The sequence below is a fragment of the Phocoena phocoena genome, chromosome 9, assembly GCF_963924675.1.
Source record: "Phocoena phocoena chromosome 9, mPhoPho1.1, whole genome shotgun sequence".
NCBI lineage: Eukaryota > Metazoa > Chordata > Mammalia > Artiodactyla > Phocoenidae > Phocoena > Phocoena phocoena.
Genome location: NC_089227.1, coordinates 19,818,143 through 19,835,967, shown reverse-complemented (window position 1 = coordinate 19,835,967; position 17,825 = coordinate 19,818,143). Strand labels below are relative to the sequence as shown.

At 38.1% G+C, this 17,825-nt stretch overlaps 1 protein-coding gene across 1 annotated transcript; it reads left to right on the top strand.

The window, feature by feature from the left end:
• Positions 1-2,567: 2,567 nt before the first annotated feature.
• PSMC2 (proteasome 26S subunit, ATPase 2) lies at positions 2,568-17,108 on the top strand. Its single transcript, XM_065884494.1, has 12 exons — positions 2,568-2,701; positions 4,389-4,426; positions 5,013-5,094; positions 5,805-5,904; positions 11,496-11,627; positions 12,035-12,107; positions 12,470-12,565; positions 13,220-13,384; positions 14,267-14,354; positions 15,940-16,142; positions 16,239-16,335; positions 16,417-17,108. The coding sequence occupies exons 1-12, from the start codon at positions 2,632-2,634 to the stop codon at positions 16,572-16,574; spliced, it is 1,302 nt and encodes a 433-aa protein (XP_065740566.1). The 5' UTR covers positions 2,568-2,631; the 3' UTR covers positions 16,575-17,108.
• Positions 17,109-17,825: the final 717 nt, after the last annotated feature.

The window sequence follows — 17,825 nt, the reverse complement described above, 5'->3', positions numbered from 1 at the left end:
CTCTCAACCACTGCGCCACCAGGGAAGCCCTTCTTTTCCTTTTTAAGTTAACTGCTACTTTATTAGTTTGAACTGAACCGTTGATTTTAGTAGTAGCTGTACTTGTATAAATAGAAAGTGAGATGTGTATGAATTAGTATTGACAGTAACAGTCTATACATTCATAGAGAATTCTGTACATAAACCTGTAATGCGTTTGTGTTTACCTAAATATTAATAGGAGCTAATGTTTGTGCTATTACTAATTTACCTGGGCTATCGCATTTAATACCCATATCATTTGCAGAAGAAACCCCTCTGTAGTATTAGATTCTAATCCAAGGCCAGCAATCATTTTACCCTGCTCTAGCAGCATGAAGTTTTCTTTCAAGATATTCCCAATTACAGGACTCTATTGTTTAATTGTTTAATAAAATTAATTATACTTCTCCTGTATGATTCCTTCTAGGACTGAGGTCAAATGCAAGAATTAGCAAAAAGAAATCAGTGGGTGGAAATTCACAGACTCCACCTCCCATCCTCCACCCCACACAGAGTTATCTGGAATAGGTTATGCAAAAGAGAAGAACTGATGTGCCACTCTTCTGCAAAGAGACCTAGAAATTAGTAAATTATTATCTAGGAATTACATTTTCACTGTTAAATACATTGAATTGGCCTGTGTATCTGCCGCATGACAAAACTGTTACTTCAGAACTGACATTTCAAACACTAAACTAATTATCTCACCCTAAAACTCTTCCTGACCTGTAGCCACTGTTAAAACAAGCTCTAAGGGTCAAGGTAACCTGACTCCACTTTCTTAATCTTTTCTCACACCTATCCCCATTATTCTCACCATAACCTCTAAGAGCATGAAGGTTATTTTTTTTAATTGTGGTAAAATACTCATAAAATTCTCATCGTAACCACTTGAAACTGTGCAGTTCAGTGGTGCTAAGTACATTCACTCTGTTGTGCAACCAATATCCAGAACTCTTTTCATCTTGCAAAACTGAAACTCTTACATGCGTTAAACTCCCCATTTCCACCGCCCCTCAGTCCCTAGCAACCATCATTCAACTTTCTATCTCTGTGAATTTGACTACTATAGGTACCTCATATAAGTGGAATCATATACTGTTTGTCTTCTTGTCACTGACTTATTCCCTTAGCATAATGTCTTCACAATTGCAGTGTGTGCCAGAATTCTTCTTTTTGAGGCTGAATAATATTCCATTGGATGTACATTTTATTTATCCATTCAAAGGTGGTTGCTTCCACCTTTCGGCCATAGTGAATAATGTTGCTATGAACATGGAGGTACAGATTTCTCTTTGAGACCCTGCTTTCAATTCTTGTGTGTATATACCCAGAACTGGAATTGCTGGGCTATTTGATAATTCTATTTTTAATTTTTTGAGGTACTGCCATACTGTTTTCCACAGTGGTTGCATCGTTTTACATTTCCACCAGCAGTGCACAAGGTTTCCATTTTCTCCACGTCCTCACCAACACTTTTTTTTTTTTTTTTGATAATAGCCATTCTAACAAGTATGAGGTGGTATTTCATGGTTTTGATGTGCATTTCCCCAGGGCCTAGTGAAGCTGAGCGTCTTTCCATGTGCTTCTTGACCATTTGTATAACTTCTTGGGACAGATGTCCATTCAAGTACATTGTCCAGTTAAAAAATTGGGTTGTGTTTTGTTATTGAGTTTTAGTTCTTTCTTTCTTGGCGGCTCCACAGGCTTGTGGGATCTTAGCTCCCCATCCAGGGATTGAACCTGGGCCCCTGCAGTGAAAGCTCTGAGTTCTAACCTCTGGACCGCCAGGGAATTCCCGTTTTAGTTTTTATATATTCTGGATATTAGCCCCTTATCAGATATATGACTTACAAATATTTTGTCTCATTCTGTAGGTTGCCTTTTCACTGCTGACTGGGTACAGAAAGGTCAGGCTTTTTTTTTTTTTTTTTTTTTTTCATTTCTAACTTCTACAATTGTCTAACTGCTCTCTTCCATTCCTCGTCTCCCGAATTCATTTCTTTCAAAACCTGCTCTCTTCTCTGGCTCTCCTGTATCTGAAGATGGTACCATTCTTTGGCAGCAGGGTCAAACATGGAAACCATTTACCTCCTCATCCCTTGTTAGTGTCAAATTAGTGAACAACTTCTATTTACCTTCACTCTATGTATAAATCTAGTCACTACTCATTGCGTATCGAATAAGCCAGGTACTTTACAAACACTGTTATTTAATGCATCCACAATGCTGTGAGGTCAAGGGGAAAATTAAAGCACAGAGATTAAAGAAGTTACCCAAGAGTACAGAGTTTAAACGACTAAAGCAGGATTTAAACTCAGCGACCTGAGCCTGAGTTGATCTTGCAATCTGTTGCTCTGGGAACTCGCCACGGTGAGGGGCTAAGGGAGAGCGACGTTCCCTCCTAACAGCGAAACCTTCTCACTCCCCTTCGCTGCTCTCCCGCCGCAGGGCCTGTCCTCCGTGGCGTTCTTCCGCCCGTTTCTGGGGCAAAAGGGCCCGCGAAGCCGGCCTTATTTCCGGTGAGGAAGGGAAAGGCAGGAGCGCCACCGGAAGCGAGGAAGGTGCTGTGTAATCACCCAGCAAGCTGAGGTTCTTGGATCTCCAAAAATGCCGGATTACCTCGGTGCAGATCAGCGGAAAACCAAAGAAGATGAGAAAGAAGACAAGCCCATCCGAGGTCAGTTGACGTAGGCAGGAGCTCCGGGCCGGGGCAGGACCATCTTGGCCCGGGGTCCGGGATGGGGGGGGTTGGATTCCTGCTCGGCGCTCTGTCGCTTTTGTGCCGCTAGCGATTTGAGTCTGGTGCTGCAGACGGGTTGACCGGCCTGTCCTCTCCGTCTCCCCTCTACCAGCCCCGCGTCCTGTGTTCATCTCTCGCTGATCGAAATTTTTATTCACATTCAGCTCTCAGGTCTTGAAGGAGTCACGCGCCCCGCTTGGCCTTGCAGGCCTTGAAAAGTTCCCCGCGTGGCGGTGCTTGGTCGCCTGGACCCTCTTTGCTGTCCCTCCTCCTCCTCAAATGACAGCTTGCTGTTGTTATCACTGTATAGCCAGGATCCTGAGACATAATTTTCTTTTTTAAAAAACATTCCTTTGACTAGTTAATTCATTCACATGATTCAAAACACGAAGGCGGAAAAGATAAATGGAAAAGTGTCTCATCCTTGACCCCGGCCACCTCTTATCCACGGAGGCAACTGATGTTGCCGTTTTGCCTCATCTTTCTAGGCATTTTCTGTGTACATTCAAGCAAGTTTGTTTGTATATTCCTTTTTTTTTAACATAAATATAACATGCTGTACATCTTGCTTTTTAAAAAATTTTAATGATATGATATAAGTTCATATCATTATGTAGAGTCAGTGTGGTCTGTATAGTATCCCAAATGATTGGGTGTTCAGTAATAATCATTATTGATGGACATTATACGAATGAATAACCTTGTTAATATAACTCTTTACTACATGCACAAACACAAGCTGTAGGGTAAATTTTAGAAATGAAGTTGTAATTTTTATAGACACTGCTGGGTTACTCTCCTTAGAGACTATACCACTTGACCCTTTCCCCGCAGCACGTTCGTTCTTGATTTCTTCCCAGTAGCCCCTTTTGTAAAAGCCTCATCTTTATGCTGTTTTCTTTGGTTCCTTATAGGCTATTTTAAAACATTCTTATGGTGAATTTTTGTTGTCTTTCCTTCCTAAACAACTTCAACCTCTCCTAGCACCCTTTCTTCTTAATATCCACCCACCCCTCAGAGAAGGAGCATTTCCTCTCCACTTTCATCTCACTCTTTTCCCTTGAAAGAGGTACTCAGTCACCTAGTGTAAAATTCAGTCACAGAGATGTAACATTTCATCTGGGTATTTCTCTGGGTAAGTTATAATTCTATAAATATATTAACAAATGTATCCCTTGGATACAGTTATGACTAATGTGTGTAGCATTTTTCTGCGCTTCTTCATCCATGTCTTACTTGATCTTTAGAGCAACACTGAGGCTAACAATTTTCCAGGTGAGAAGACTGATGCTCAGAGAACTTAAATGGTTTTTCCAAGGTTACTTAGCAAATGCATGATCTTGCTGGGACTCGTGCTGAGGTCGTTTTGAATCTCAAAGTCTGTTCTTTGGGCTCCGTGTTCTTGTTATGTCATATCACTTTGAAGCTATGTTATGTACTTTTTAAAATCTGCCTTCACCCAGTTAGATAAAAGTTCCTTGAGTCCAGGAACTATCTGATGGTTGTGTTTATATCATTACAACTTTTCAGTGTTTCTCACTCAATGCGATCTGAATTGAACAGAAAAGAATTGTAAGCTCTAGTTTCTTTTGTTTGAATTCATGTATTATCTTTTTTCCTTTAGCTCTGGATGAGGGGGATATTGCCTTGCTGAAAACTTATGTAAGTCCTTTCAGTGTCTACAAAATATAGATGTTTTGTGTTGAAATAAGGACTCTTGTTGGTATTGGCCTTCCAGAATAGTTGGAAGAGACTGTCCAGCTGTTTAATCTTCACTGATAAAAAGTTATCTACCTACAGTTTCTATTTAGAATAGATCAAAGAGTAAATACTCAGTGTGTCTAAGCTTATACGTTATCTCTGTACTATTTGTAATTAAAGTGCGGTACTATATTGAAAGATATTTGAAATAATTTACAATATTTAGAAATATTTACTATATTTAAAATGGATGAAAATGAATTAGATCTGAAATGGTAAGTTTTAATGCATAGAAATGGACTTGAATTTTAGATAATTTTAGTCATGATTTTCATTTGTTACCTTGCATAATGCTTTGCTGCCTGTTTAGGGGAATATATTGGTTCAGGAATAGTTCTGAAAATGATAGATTCCCTCTCTCTACTCTCATTTCACAAGCTTTAGGACAATAATAGCTATTACAAGTGTAACTGTTAAAAGTTTTTGTTTATAGTTTAATACATTGTTGGTATCCTGATATTCTAATTAAACTGACTTTAACTCCTAGGGCCAGAGCACTTACTCTAGGCAAATCAAACAGGTTGAAGATGACATTCAACAACTTCTCAAGAAAATTAATGAGCTCACGGGTATGTATATTTTTTATTTCTGTTTCCCCTCTTTATGGGTAATGGTTTGATTATATCAAAGGAGCTGAAATACCAATGTCACTCTTCCATGAATCACAGACTTTAAAAAATTATCCTTCCTATCTGTTAAGAAATTGGATCTCATTTAATAATCTCTTTTCATTTCCTTTTACAAGAAAGTTTAATGCTTAAGCAATTAAGAAACATCATCCTTTAAGCAAGTATTGTTTCTGTTGGTCAAAGCCAAGTTCAGTTGACTATAATAAACAAGTCAGAACTTCTTCTTGAATAAAAATATGATCTCACATGGTACTGCTTGAAGTAAGTGGGCTATGGCCTAGTAGTCGGAAACTTTTCTTTTTGGGAACTTGAGTGGTGAAGTTTTATATTGTTAGTATTTGACTTGCACAAAAAAAAGTCAAATATGACATCACATCACATTTTTGGCCTGTGACTACTTTAGGGCCGTGGTTTTCAACTGGGGTCATCCCCCTAGGACATTCGGCAGCATCTAAACTCATTCTTGATTCTCCCAACTTAAGGGGGAGGTGGTGCTAGTGATTAGTGGCTAGAGGCCGGGGACGCTCCTAACCATCCTGGAATGCACAGGATGCCCCCCACAGCAAATTATTCAGTCCAGAATGGTAGTGGTGCTGGGTGAGAAAGCTTGCATTACAGTCCAGTGAATTTTGTAATCTTTCTTTACGTAGGTATTAAAGAGTCTGACACTGGCCTGGCCCCACCAGCACTGTGGGATTTGGCTGCGGATAAGCAAACCCTCCAGAGTGAACAGCCTTTGCAGGTTGCGAGGTACGCATAGTGTGCTCTGTGGAAATTTATTTTTATCTGTACTTTCAGGTACTTTTTCAAGACTTGGGTATAATGTAATAGTTCGTAAAGAATTTTTATGCCATATTCCAAGTAAATTCAGCTTTCTCGAAAAGTATCTGGGGTTAAAACTTTATACTTTAAACAATTATTTAAGAAATAGGTGAAGATGTAATCATATAAAAGATTCAAATGATACAGGAAGATACAGAACAAAATATGAAAACCTTCCTTCCCATCTAACTACTGAAAATAATTTGGTCCTCTTAATCCTCCAGTGCGTTTTCACGTATATATTTACATACAAAGAAACATCCTGTTTTCTTTTTAGATATAACTACATATTTTAGAAATCTTTCATTGTCTTTGTTATAGATGTACCTTTTTTTTTAAATTTATTTTTGGCTGCGCTGGGTCTTCATTGCTGTGTGCGGGCTTTCTCTAGTTGTGGTGAGTGGGAGCTACTCTTCGATGCGGCACGCGGGCTTCTCACTGCGGTGGCTTCTCTTGTTGTGGAGCACGGGCTCTAGGCGCACGGGCTTCAGTAGTTGCAGCACATGGGCTTCAGTAGTTGTGGCACGCGGGCTTTAGAGCGCAGGCTCAGTAGTTGTGGCACACGGGCTTAGTTGCTCCTCAGCATGTGGGATCTTCCCGGACCAGGGCTTAAACCCACGTCCCCTGCATTGGCAGGCGGATTTTTAACCACTGCGCCACCAGGGAAGCCCAGATGTACCTTTTCAATTTCTTGTTTCTCTTGTTTTTTAAAAATTACATAATATTCTATAGGTGTTTAGGTTGTTTGCAATTTCTGTTATGATAACAGTGCTGGACTGAACACGCATGTTAAATATTTCTCTACATATGTGCATACATTTCTATAGTATAGCTTACTAGAAGTGGAATTATGGGGACAGAGGCATTTACCAAATGGCAAACCCAAAAAAAGTGGTTTGGCCAGTCTACATTCTTACCCAAAGGTTTTGAGGGAAATGCGTATTTGCCTGATCAATGTAAGATATGTGATTATTGATTTTTAAACTTCTGCCATTTGGGCAAAAAAATTAAAAAAAACAATTCACTTTAATTTGTGTCATGCTGATTAGTAATATGATAGCTACTTCTCATACTTATTAAACATTTGTAGTTTTTTGACCATTCATGTTTTGTTCCATTGGATTGTTTCTTGTTAATTTTTAGGAATGCTTCATATATTGTACATGTTAATCTTTTCTTAAATATGTTACAAATATTTTTTCTCAGTCTCTCACTTGACTTTTAACTTCTCAGTACTTTTTGTTGTACTGTTTTAACTTTTTAGGAGGTAAATAAAATATATTAGCTTTTTCATTATACCTTTTGGGTTTTAATGTTGCTTAGAAAGGCCTAGCCCAGTCCAAGATTATAAACATGTTCTCCTGTGTTTTATTCTCATTACTGAAAGTTTTGTTTTAATTTTGCCTCTTTAATACAGTTACAGGTTATTTTTCTTTCATCTTATCCTCCTTTCCTTTTTCTGTCTTTCCATGCTTTCATTTATTTGCTTTTTAGTTTTATCATGGTTTTAAAGAGTTAAATAGTTCTATGACAACAGTTTCTCCTAATTCCTCTTTACTAGAGGCACCTATTTTCAAAACTTTTAGGTGGTTATTTTGGTTTCTGCCTTTCTATTTCTAATGGATAGCGTCAAGTTTTGTATATTGTAGCTCACTTCTTCTTGATTTTTTAGTTTCAGGTGGTGCTTATTGGTTTTCCCACCATGAAAGATGAGGATTTTGTATTGCTTTGTTTCCTCTACCTTCGTCCCAAAGACATGCCCTTCCCATCCTTATGGCCTCATAATGTAATTATATTAAAATTTTGGTTAGATCCGCATTTAGTGTTTTCATAATTATGGCTAAGTAAACCCTATTCACAAAGAGCCATTGGTAAAATGTGATTACTTTTCCTTTCTTCTACCACTTTGTTTTCCTTGCCCTAACTGTCTCGTTTTTTCATTTGCCTTGTTGTCTATGTATATTACTAACTCAACCCTCCCGCCCCGCCCCCGGTTTTTCGCGGTCATCTCAGTTATTCTTCAGATGCCTTAGGTCCGTCAGGTTTTCTCACGTGTACCTCAGGTGCAGCAGCTGCATCACGTATTCTCTCAGGTTCATCTTCCTGAGCAAGCCTTTCCCAGCGCTTTCTGACCTGCTTCAGTCTGGACTGGTTGCCTGCACGCCTGCTGAATCACGAGCATCCTGTGACTTCGTACCCTGGAGGTTCCCTTTGACTCTCCTGTTGCTCGTGTATCACGAGTTTCTCTTTCTGATTTATTTACACCCTCACTCGGTGGCCTGTATTCTCTGGTAGCTTCCTGAAAGGGTCATTTGGGAGGTACCATATGAGACCACGTATGTCTGGAAATATCTTGGCTGATAGAAAATTCTTCTCCTTCAGAATTTTGAAGGCATCGTTACATTGTCCTCTGCCTCCCGGTGGTGTTAGTCTGAAGCCATTCCGATTCCCAGTCCTATGTATGTGACCTTTTCTTCCTCTGAAAGTTGTAGGCTCTTCCCTTGTTCTCAGTGTTCTGAAATTCCATGGCTTCGTGCCTTGGTGTTGGTGTGTTTTCAGCAGTGGTGCTGCGCTCTCATGTCCTTCAGTGTGCACATTTTCTTGAAGCTATTTATTTGTAAATAGTTTCTTTCCATTTTCTTGGTCCTCTGTTCTGGACTTGTGTTACAGGAATATTGGACCTCCTGGAAATGCTAATCTTTCTCTCCTGCTTTTCTCATTTTGTCTTTTTGTTAGATTTTCTTAACTTTGAGTCTATGTATTGATTTTTTTTCCCTCTCACTTAAGTTTTTAATTTCCAAGAGCTTTTCTTTCTTTCAGTGTATATGTTGTGTTGTCCTGTTCTCATATCATGGTTGTAATATGCTGTCAACGTCTAAGGAAGTTAAGGATAACTGGAAGGTTTCTGTTTCCTCTAAGATGCTTTTTTCCTCTTTGCTTGCTTGGTGTCTGTCTTTTATGTTAGATGTCTGGTAATCTTACTTTGTGCTTTTGTTTAGTGGGAGACCAAAAAGCTGATAGAAGCTCTAGATTCAATAGTGAGGCATGTCTATCTCAGGCTTCACTGTAGCTTATACGGTTGAATGTTTAGTTGGGGAGCCTTCAGGGTCAGTGTCTTTAGATCTTTCATTTGGATGGTCACTCTTCCCAGAGAAGTTGTCTTCAGTCTCATGTTGTCTCCAATCTCCAGTATTTTGGAAGAACAGTGGAGATAGAGGGCTAGGGAATGTCAGTGGCAGGTTCACTTATGTTTAATCACCCTTCCCCTCTCACCTCCACACTCTCATTTTCAGTGAAGTTACCACCACCCTACCCCTTGCCCCAGCATTTCTTGACACTTTGTTTTACTCTCCAGAATATTTTCATCACCTCCAAAAGAAACCCCGTACCTATTAACTGTCCCTGTTCCCCTCTCTCACTGGCCCCTGGCAACCACTCATCTACTTCCTGTCTCTATGGATTTGCCTATCCTGGACATTTCATATAAATGTAATCATACAAGGCATGACCTTTTTCTGGCTTCTTTAGCTTAGCGTAGTGTTTTAAGCTTCATACATGTTATAGCTTGTATCAGAACATCTTTTTTTTTTTAATAGCGTAATTATATTCCAGTCTAATTTCTCTCTTCGTTGATACTCTCTGGTGAGACATTGTTCTCATACCTCCCATTAATTCTTTAGACATGGTTTCCTTTGGTTTTTAAAAAAAATATTTATGACACTGATGAAAGTTTTTGTTTAGTAAGACCAATGTCTAGGCTTTCTCAAGGACAGTTTCTATGGACTTTTTTCCCTATGTATGGGCCATATTTTATTTCTTTTTGTGTCTCATAATTTTTTGATAGAAACTGGACATTTTAAATAACGTCAGTTCTGGAACTCAGATTTCCCCTATCCCCAGGATTTGTTACTGTTGCTGTTCCTTGCTGTTTTTTTCTTTGAAGTGTTTTTGGTCAGCCTCGTTAGCCCCAACTGGTAAATGCCATCTCAGACAGTTGATGTTAAACAATTGCCACCGATTGTTTCCAGTAAATGTCCTGTGGGCAGGGGGTGTGTAGACAGTGAGCTCTGAGTCTGGTCAAATAAAAGCAAGTCCTGAGAATGGAGCTTTTCAGCTAGCTGCCAGACAGGTCAAATAGTTCTCTGGGGTTGGGCTTTTGGGGAGCTCCAGTTCTTTGTCCCTGCCTTCCCCCAGGAAGGCTGCTTGTTTTCACATCTACCACGGCTGTGAGGCCGTTGGCTTTCAAGTCTTGTGCAGAGCTGGGGAGAGGGCTATGGGATGAAGGCGAATTTAAACGCAAAATGCTCGCTGTTCTTACCAGGATTCAGCCCTTTTCTCTTTTTTTGAATAAACATTCTTTGGATTGTTACAAACCTATAGTTTGAGTTCTGAAAATGTTGATTTTCAATGTTTTTGCCAGTGTTCTCTTTGCTTTTAAGGATGAGCAGGTTTTCAAAGGTCCTTATTTAAAGTTCTGCAAGTTGAGGTCCCTGTATATATACTTTTTCAGCTGAGAATTAAAAAAATCCCTATCTGTGCAACACTGTTGGCAGGGTCTGTCAGATAAAGTAGTGATAGATACTTTCTATATATAAAATTCTACTTCCCTGGTAGACCTTTTCCAATAACAGAAAATGGAATCCTGTCCACAATTTATGCTGCAAGGACAAAGAATTCTTTACCTTACTCTTAGCTCTACCTATATGCACACGCCAGAGACTATTTTGTATTTCCCTGTATTTGTTGCTACAGCTTATGATATAAGCTCTTTCCAATATGAGTTCTGTTTTTTGTTTTTGGGTTTCTTCTGTAGGAAGATAGTATAGAAAATAGGCAGTAGACTACCTCCTACTGTGATGTATGTGGGGTTTCAGATTCGCCTTCACCACAACCCACAGGAAAAGAATATATTTAAGTGAAAAACAGCAACAGTAATAATTGATTTGAAGTATAAACTCAGGAAAGAATGAACATATTTATTACTTGACGTAAGACAAGATGACTGTCTTTTTATAGGAAAAATAAAAAGGAGAATACCTGAAGATATAGAGGAGTATTACTAATAAAGCCATATAGTTATGAAAATCAAGAAAGAACTTTTTTTGTGTAGTTGAGCATTTGTTTTTGTTTTTTTTATACAGCAGGTTCTTATTAGTTATCTATTTTATACATATTAGTGTATACATGTCAATCCCAGTCTCCCAATTCATCACACCACCATCCCGCCTCCCCGCCACTTTTCCCCCTTGGTAAAGAGAACTTCTTAATGATGAAATATTTGGGTTTAATTTTCCAGGGGAATGTATCTTTTGAAATTTTTATGGCTTGGCTAAAGTTGAGCAGACCCTTGGGATTGAGCATATTCTGTAGAGAAGGATCCTTAACAGTGGCCCAGTTTCTGCAGTTCTAGTTTACACCTGCTTATTCGTGTACTGCATACCTAGGGGAGAATCTAGTTACTTGAATTCATTATTAATGGTTCAGGTTCCTTACTCTAATCAAGCCTTTTGCCATGTTAGATGCACAAAGATAATCAATGCTGATTCGGAGGACCCGAAGTACATTATCAATGTGAAGCAGTTTGCCAAGTTTGTGGTGGACCTCAGTGATCAGGTTGCACCTACTGACATTGAAGAAGGGATGAGAGTTGGGTAAGATTTCTATTTGCAGTAAATACTCGTCTTTCATTGAAGATGCCATGTCACATTCACACCCTTGGCTTGCCTTTGAATGGGTGAACTGGGTGCCATGGAATACCGGGGTAACCTAGGAGAGGGCTGCAGTTGGACAGCCTTGCTGCTGCTGCATCTGTTTCCTGACCTCCCCACCCCCACTTGGCCTTTTATGGCCTCAAATGTCATGATCAAACTAAGTACAGAATTGTAGAGTTGAGTTTGCCAGTCTATTTAAGGTAACATGGTATAGGAGGAGGAAGCACTTGCTCTAGGATGGTTATGAGGATTAAGTGAGTTAATGTAAATAATGTATATAGAACACATGATAATTCACTCAGTAAATTTTTTGAATGTATTGGTGAGGCTCTTTTTTACTTCCTTAGTGTGGACAGAAATAAGTATCAGATTCACATTCCACTGCCTCCTAAGATTGACCCAACAGTTACCATGATGCAGGTAAGAAACCACGAGAGGGAAAAGGAATGGCATGACTAATTGCATCCATCTCAAAAAAAGTTGAAACTTTTTAACTAATATTAATATGTGGGTATGTATTGAAGAGTTGCCAAAATTTTTAAAACAATTTTTCAGATGAGAAAGTCTTTATCGGTCTTTATTTTAGTAGTTTGTCTCTCACTTAGTGTCATAGCAAGTGGGTCTAGGACACTGGGCAGTATATTCCATTTTTATTAAAATTCTTACTTGCTGTAAATCTGATTTTTCTTTTAGGGTATTGGGTCTGCCCTACTGGATAGAACACTTGGATTAGTATGCAAAAGTGTGTGGCTCTGTGTTGTACATTTTCATCCCTCTCTTAGGTGGAGGAAAAACCTGATGTTACATATAGTGATGTAGGTGGCTGTAAGGAACAAATTGAGAAACTTCGAGAAGTAGTTGAAACCCCACTACTTCATGTAAGTGGTTGAGTCTGTTGCCTTTTAAATTTCTTTGTACAAAGATGTGAGAGCCTTTTGTGTACTGTGCACTAAAATTATGCCTATATATTAGTTTTAAAATTTTATGTTTTCCTAAATGAAAATTTTTGATGGGGTAGAGGGTAAAGGTGTGGAGAACTGGTAAGTTCCAGAAGAGAAAGTAAAAGGATTGAGTCGTCAAGCCTATTCAAAAAAAGAAGAATCTGCTATTTAGAGTGACAAGGGAGGTTGAGGCGTAACCTTTAGAATAGGTTGTTGTAGAAGAAACAATGTGTTTTAATGCTATCAAGAAGAAATGGGCTTTAACTGAATCAAATTAAGCCTGGGGGGATAATGGAAAAAACTAGAATATTAAATACGAGACAATACTTCTTTAAACACTGTAATTTTTTAAAATTAGGGAAAAAAAGTGTTTTGTTAACCCTGGATAATAGAAATACCTTTAAAAAGCCATTCAGCCTTATGTATTAATGAGTCTAGTTTAGATCTTATGTCTTATTCATAAGTAAATTCTTATTTAGATTAAGTATATAAATTGTGGACTGAATAATTTTGGTTTAAATATATTGATGTAGAAGTAGTCTTGTTTTTATTAGAGAATTGATAAGTGTAAAAATCATGTCTCCATCACAGCCAGAGAGGTTTGTTAACCTTGGCATCGAGCCTCCTAAGGGTGTGCTGCTCTTTGGTCCACCGGGTACAGGCAAGACACTCTGTGCTCGGGCAGTTGCTAATAGGACCGATGCTTGCTTCATTCGAGTTATTGGATCTGAACTTGTACAGAAGTACGTCGGTGAGGTAAAGTAAATTGATAATAATCAAAGAATATGTAGCTCTATGAAAGATCTATAAAGCATAGATGAAATTAAAATGGGGATTCCACACTGAAGATTGAGAGAGACCTGACATTTTTTGATTGACGGATTGTAATTAGTAGGTCAGAAGCCCAGAAGCCACCAGCATTCCCGTGCTGTCATTTGGAAATCAGCTGCTCAACATGTTTACTCGCTGTGCTCCCTACTCAGAAGGGTGACATTTTCTACAGATTTGGTTTGTAAGATCAGTAACCCAGTAATGCCCAGTGAATGCATTCGAAAGTGTGTTCACTTCAGGGGCAGTGTTTTATGTTGTTCTGAGAAAGAGAACAGAGATTGTCTATGTGTATGTGTGTGGGTGTATGTACACACACACACGTGTTTTTCATTAGAGAGTAAGTCTAGGGCTGAATATATTATATCTGAAACATTAATGATTAGTATACTTACAATGAGAATTAGAACAGGGATCTGCGTGAGTTGAGATACTTTTATTCCGTTATCAAAACTTACAAATCAAATTCATTGATCAGAAATGCCAAGTGCTGGATCAAATGCTTTTATTTCCTCAAGTTTTATTGATTGGAATGGTGCCTTTATTTTATTTAATCGTGTTAATTTGACCTCTTCAGGTCTTAAAGTTATTGGCTATTTAATAGGTACAGAATCATGAAATTACTTAATATTGTTTTAAAGCTAATAAGATTAATTTGATGGAATAGGTAACAAACTTCAGTCTTTCTGAAAAAGCTTTAGGTAATAATGGTTGAGAATACTGTTAGGAATATTAAAAAGTTTGCAGTATAACTTATTATATTTTAAAAGATTTTAAAACCAACTCTGAATTCACACGTTTTTTCATCAGGGGGCTCGAATGGTTCGAGAGCTCTTTGAAATGGCCAGAACAAAGAAAGCCTGCCTTATCTTCTTTGATGAAATTGATGCCATCGGAGGTATGAATGGTATCTCAGAGAACTTTACAACTGGGTTTCATGAGAATTCTGTAGTAGTATGTGTAAAGTTCCCCTGATACATTAATCTTGTACAGAATTTTAAATTCCAACTCTTTTATGAGCTTTAGCACATCAAAGTCACGGATCTAATAAACTTTAGGGCCACACCATAAAGGAAAGATGAAGCATTATATATATAGCATTGGTATTTCTCAAAGTCTTTATCTTTGAACTTTCCCAGTTTCTTTCCTAGGGCACATATTTTCACTTTAGCAATTCCTAACTTGGGATACAGCTTCACTTAATCGGATCAGAAAGCACTGGGGCATAATTTAATTGGTGGTAGTTTTTCATAAAGTGTACGTAAAATAACATTATTGGCTTCATAGATTTGATGAAATACAGTATTAGCTGTGCAATCTAGACAGGTTATTTTAACTACCTCTGAGCCCCAGTTTGCTCCTCTTATAAAAGAAATGATAATTCCAGCCTTGTTTATTTCATGGGTTTTTGAGAGGTTTGAAGTCAGTCATAAATGTGATTGACTTTGAAAACTGTATACTGTTCTATAGGCCTTGGCTATTGTTACAGTCTATAAGAGTAATAGTTCCTATTAGCTGCAGATACCAGACAGTTGTTATTTAATGAACTCAGTGACAAGAAAAGTCTTAAAAAATATAGTGGATGCTGTAACACTGTTTGGGGACTGTGGTTAGGATACCTAAAGGCTTGCTTTTAGACTGGATGGATGTTGTGGGCTTTGGACATTCTGTAGGTAGTGTTCAAGGGCCATAATTTGACCACAGTCTGTAGATGCCGTGTTGTGACCCTGAAGTCATTTTTGTAGTATCATTGGAATAAGCCTTATGATGTCAGGATGCTCTGAAACTGTGGCTTCCAAAACGGATTTTGTATAAAACAGTATTAGGGTGAAGGAAGAAAATACTGGTACTTTCCTTCATATTTAATTTTAATCTCATTTTTAAAATTTCTATTTTTTGTATTTTATAATGTACATAATGCATTAATACAACAGTATGTATTTATACAATTTTAAAATGAAAAAATGTATATGATGGAGGCCTCTTCTTGTGCTATTTTGGTTGAAATGAAGAAGAGTATTGACATTAACCTAGAGTATTCTAATATATCCAAATCAGTGTGATAGTAAGCTGTTACAGTTCTACTGTATTATGGATTTAGCCATAGTTTTAAGGACAGTTTTGAGAAATTTAGAAGAGTATGGCATTTTCTTACATATACTCAAATACCACTGTAGTGCTAATTTTGCATGTATTCTTTTGCCTAGTCCAGGTGTATACTGTGTTGAATGGAGGTGTTCTTCAGTGACTTAAACCAAAATCCTTAAAGAGGATTTAAAAAAATACTTTAAAGGAACCTATGTTAAATCAACCTATGATGAGTCCTTTTCTCGTTAGTTTTGTGTAAATCAGGCTGTTCTTACAGGATTTGCTTAAAACTGAGAGGTTCCCTTGGGCTGGAGGGTGTGATCTGAGCTGAGACTTACTGCGCAGAGTGCTGCTCTGAGTAGATGTGAAAAGTGTCTTTCCTCCTGTCTTCTCAGGGGCTCGTTTTGACGATGGTGCTGGGGGTGACAATGAAGTGCAGAGGACCATGTTGGAACTGATCAATCAGCTGGATGGGTTTGATCCTCGAGGCAACATTAAAGTTCTGATGGCCACAAACAGACCTGACACTCTGGACCCCGCGCTGATGAGGCCCGGGAGACTGGACAGGAAGATTGAGTTTAGCTTACCTGATCTAGAGGTGGGAACATCATTTCACGGTAGAAAAGGGATTCTTTAAATTTTTTCTTCCTGTGCTGTTTTCCAGTTTAATATTTGTCAATTCCCCTATTTTTAGGGTCGGACTCACATTTTTAAGATTCATGCCCGTTCAATGAGTGTTGAAAGAGATATCAGATTTGAATTGTTAGCACGACTGTGTCCAAATAGCACTGGTAGGTAGAAAGGTCTTGCTTCTATTTGCTGGTCTGTCTATTTGGGCTGCTTTAATTAAGCCTGTTCTTTTTGTTTGAAAGGTGCTGAGATCAGAAGCGTCTGCACAGAAGCTGGTATGTTTGCCATCCGAGCACGGCGAAAAATTGCTACTGAGAAGGATTTCTTGGAAGCTGTAAATAAGGTCATCAAGTCCTATGCCAAATTCAGTGCTACTCCGCGCTATATGACATACAACTGAGCCCTGGAGGTGTTCGTGAAAACACTTTTCATTGGAATCCTAACCTTATACAGACTTCTTAATAACCATTTCACACACAAAATAAGTGGTTTTCAAAATTGTATGCTTTTTTTTCAGATGTCGTTTCTCTGTGGTACAATAAAGGGTGATATCTAATGCTGTTAGGCAGAAAAGCTGTTTTTTGACTTGCTACCATTTTTAAAGGTTCCAAATTGTGAAGTGCTTGCTTTGACCACATATGTTCTAGGCATATGCTGGTTGAGTGCTGTACATATATTATCTCATTTTATCTTCCCATCTGCCCAGTGACGTGGATTTAACAGATGCAGAATTTTCCTACCTCGTTTCCTTGTAGCAGAGCTGGGATTCAAGTCCAAGTTTGACAGCTCCATCGCCGATGTCCCCATCCATTATGCTCTTCTGCCCTCATCACAATGGCCCATCCAGGCACATGATCACATGTGTTTCGACAGGTTTTTTCCTACAACGTTGAATAAAGCAGCTTTGGCTAAACTATGTTTAAAGTGTAGGAAGCATCTGATGTAATGTGTTTTGCTTTGCCATTTGAGTTGATTTCAAATTAATCAAGAAGAATTGTTGATTTTAATGACTAACAAAGTAGTAAAGCAAAAAGAAAAACATACACATATAATAATCTCATTTAGAAAATCCGGAATTGGCTTTATACAGAAAAGTACTTATTTTCATTTTATAAATTAATGGTTTATTAAACCATTATAATTTAATGGTTTAAAATTTCAGTAAAGCTCCCGTTAGACTTCGGGTCTATAGTGAGGTACTTCTAAAATAAAAGTTTTTATTAGAATCTTAAACAAAGCTCTTTAAAATGATTTCTTGTACAGCCACCACCAAATTCCCTCCCCTCTTCCACAATTACCCCTTCCAGGCCCCTGCCAAACACTGAGACCCAAACACAATAAAGAATATTTTTATTGTAGTTCAGTATTCACAAGTAATGCAAAATAGTGAGAGATGGATACATTTTAACTCACAAAAGAAAAAGCTGACAACATAGAAAATGCTGTGTTGCACTGAAATATTTAAAATATGAAAGTTTTAAAGCAGAATAAAGCTGTTCACTCATAAAATCCAACCAACATCCTTTCTTTCTCTTCATTTTTGTGAACTTGATGAGAAAATTTTTTTTCTAATCCTGCCCTAGTCTTTCATGAGGTATGAAAGCGAACCATTTCCAGGTTATGCTGATAAGTGAATGACTAAAGATGTATG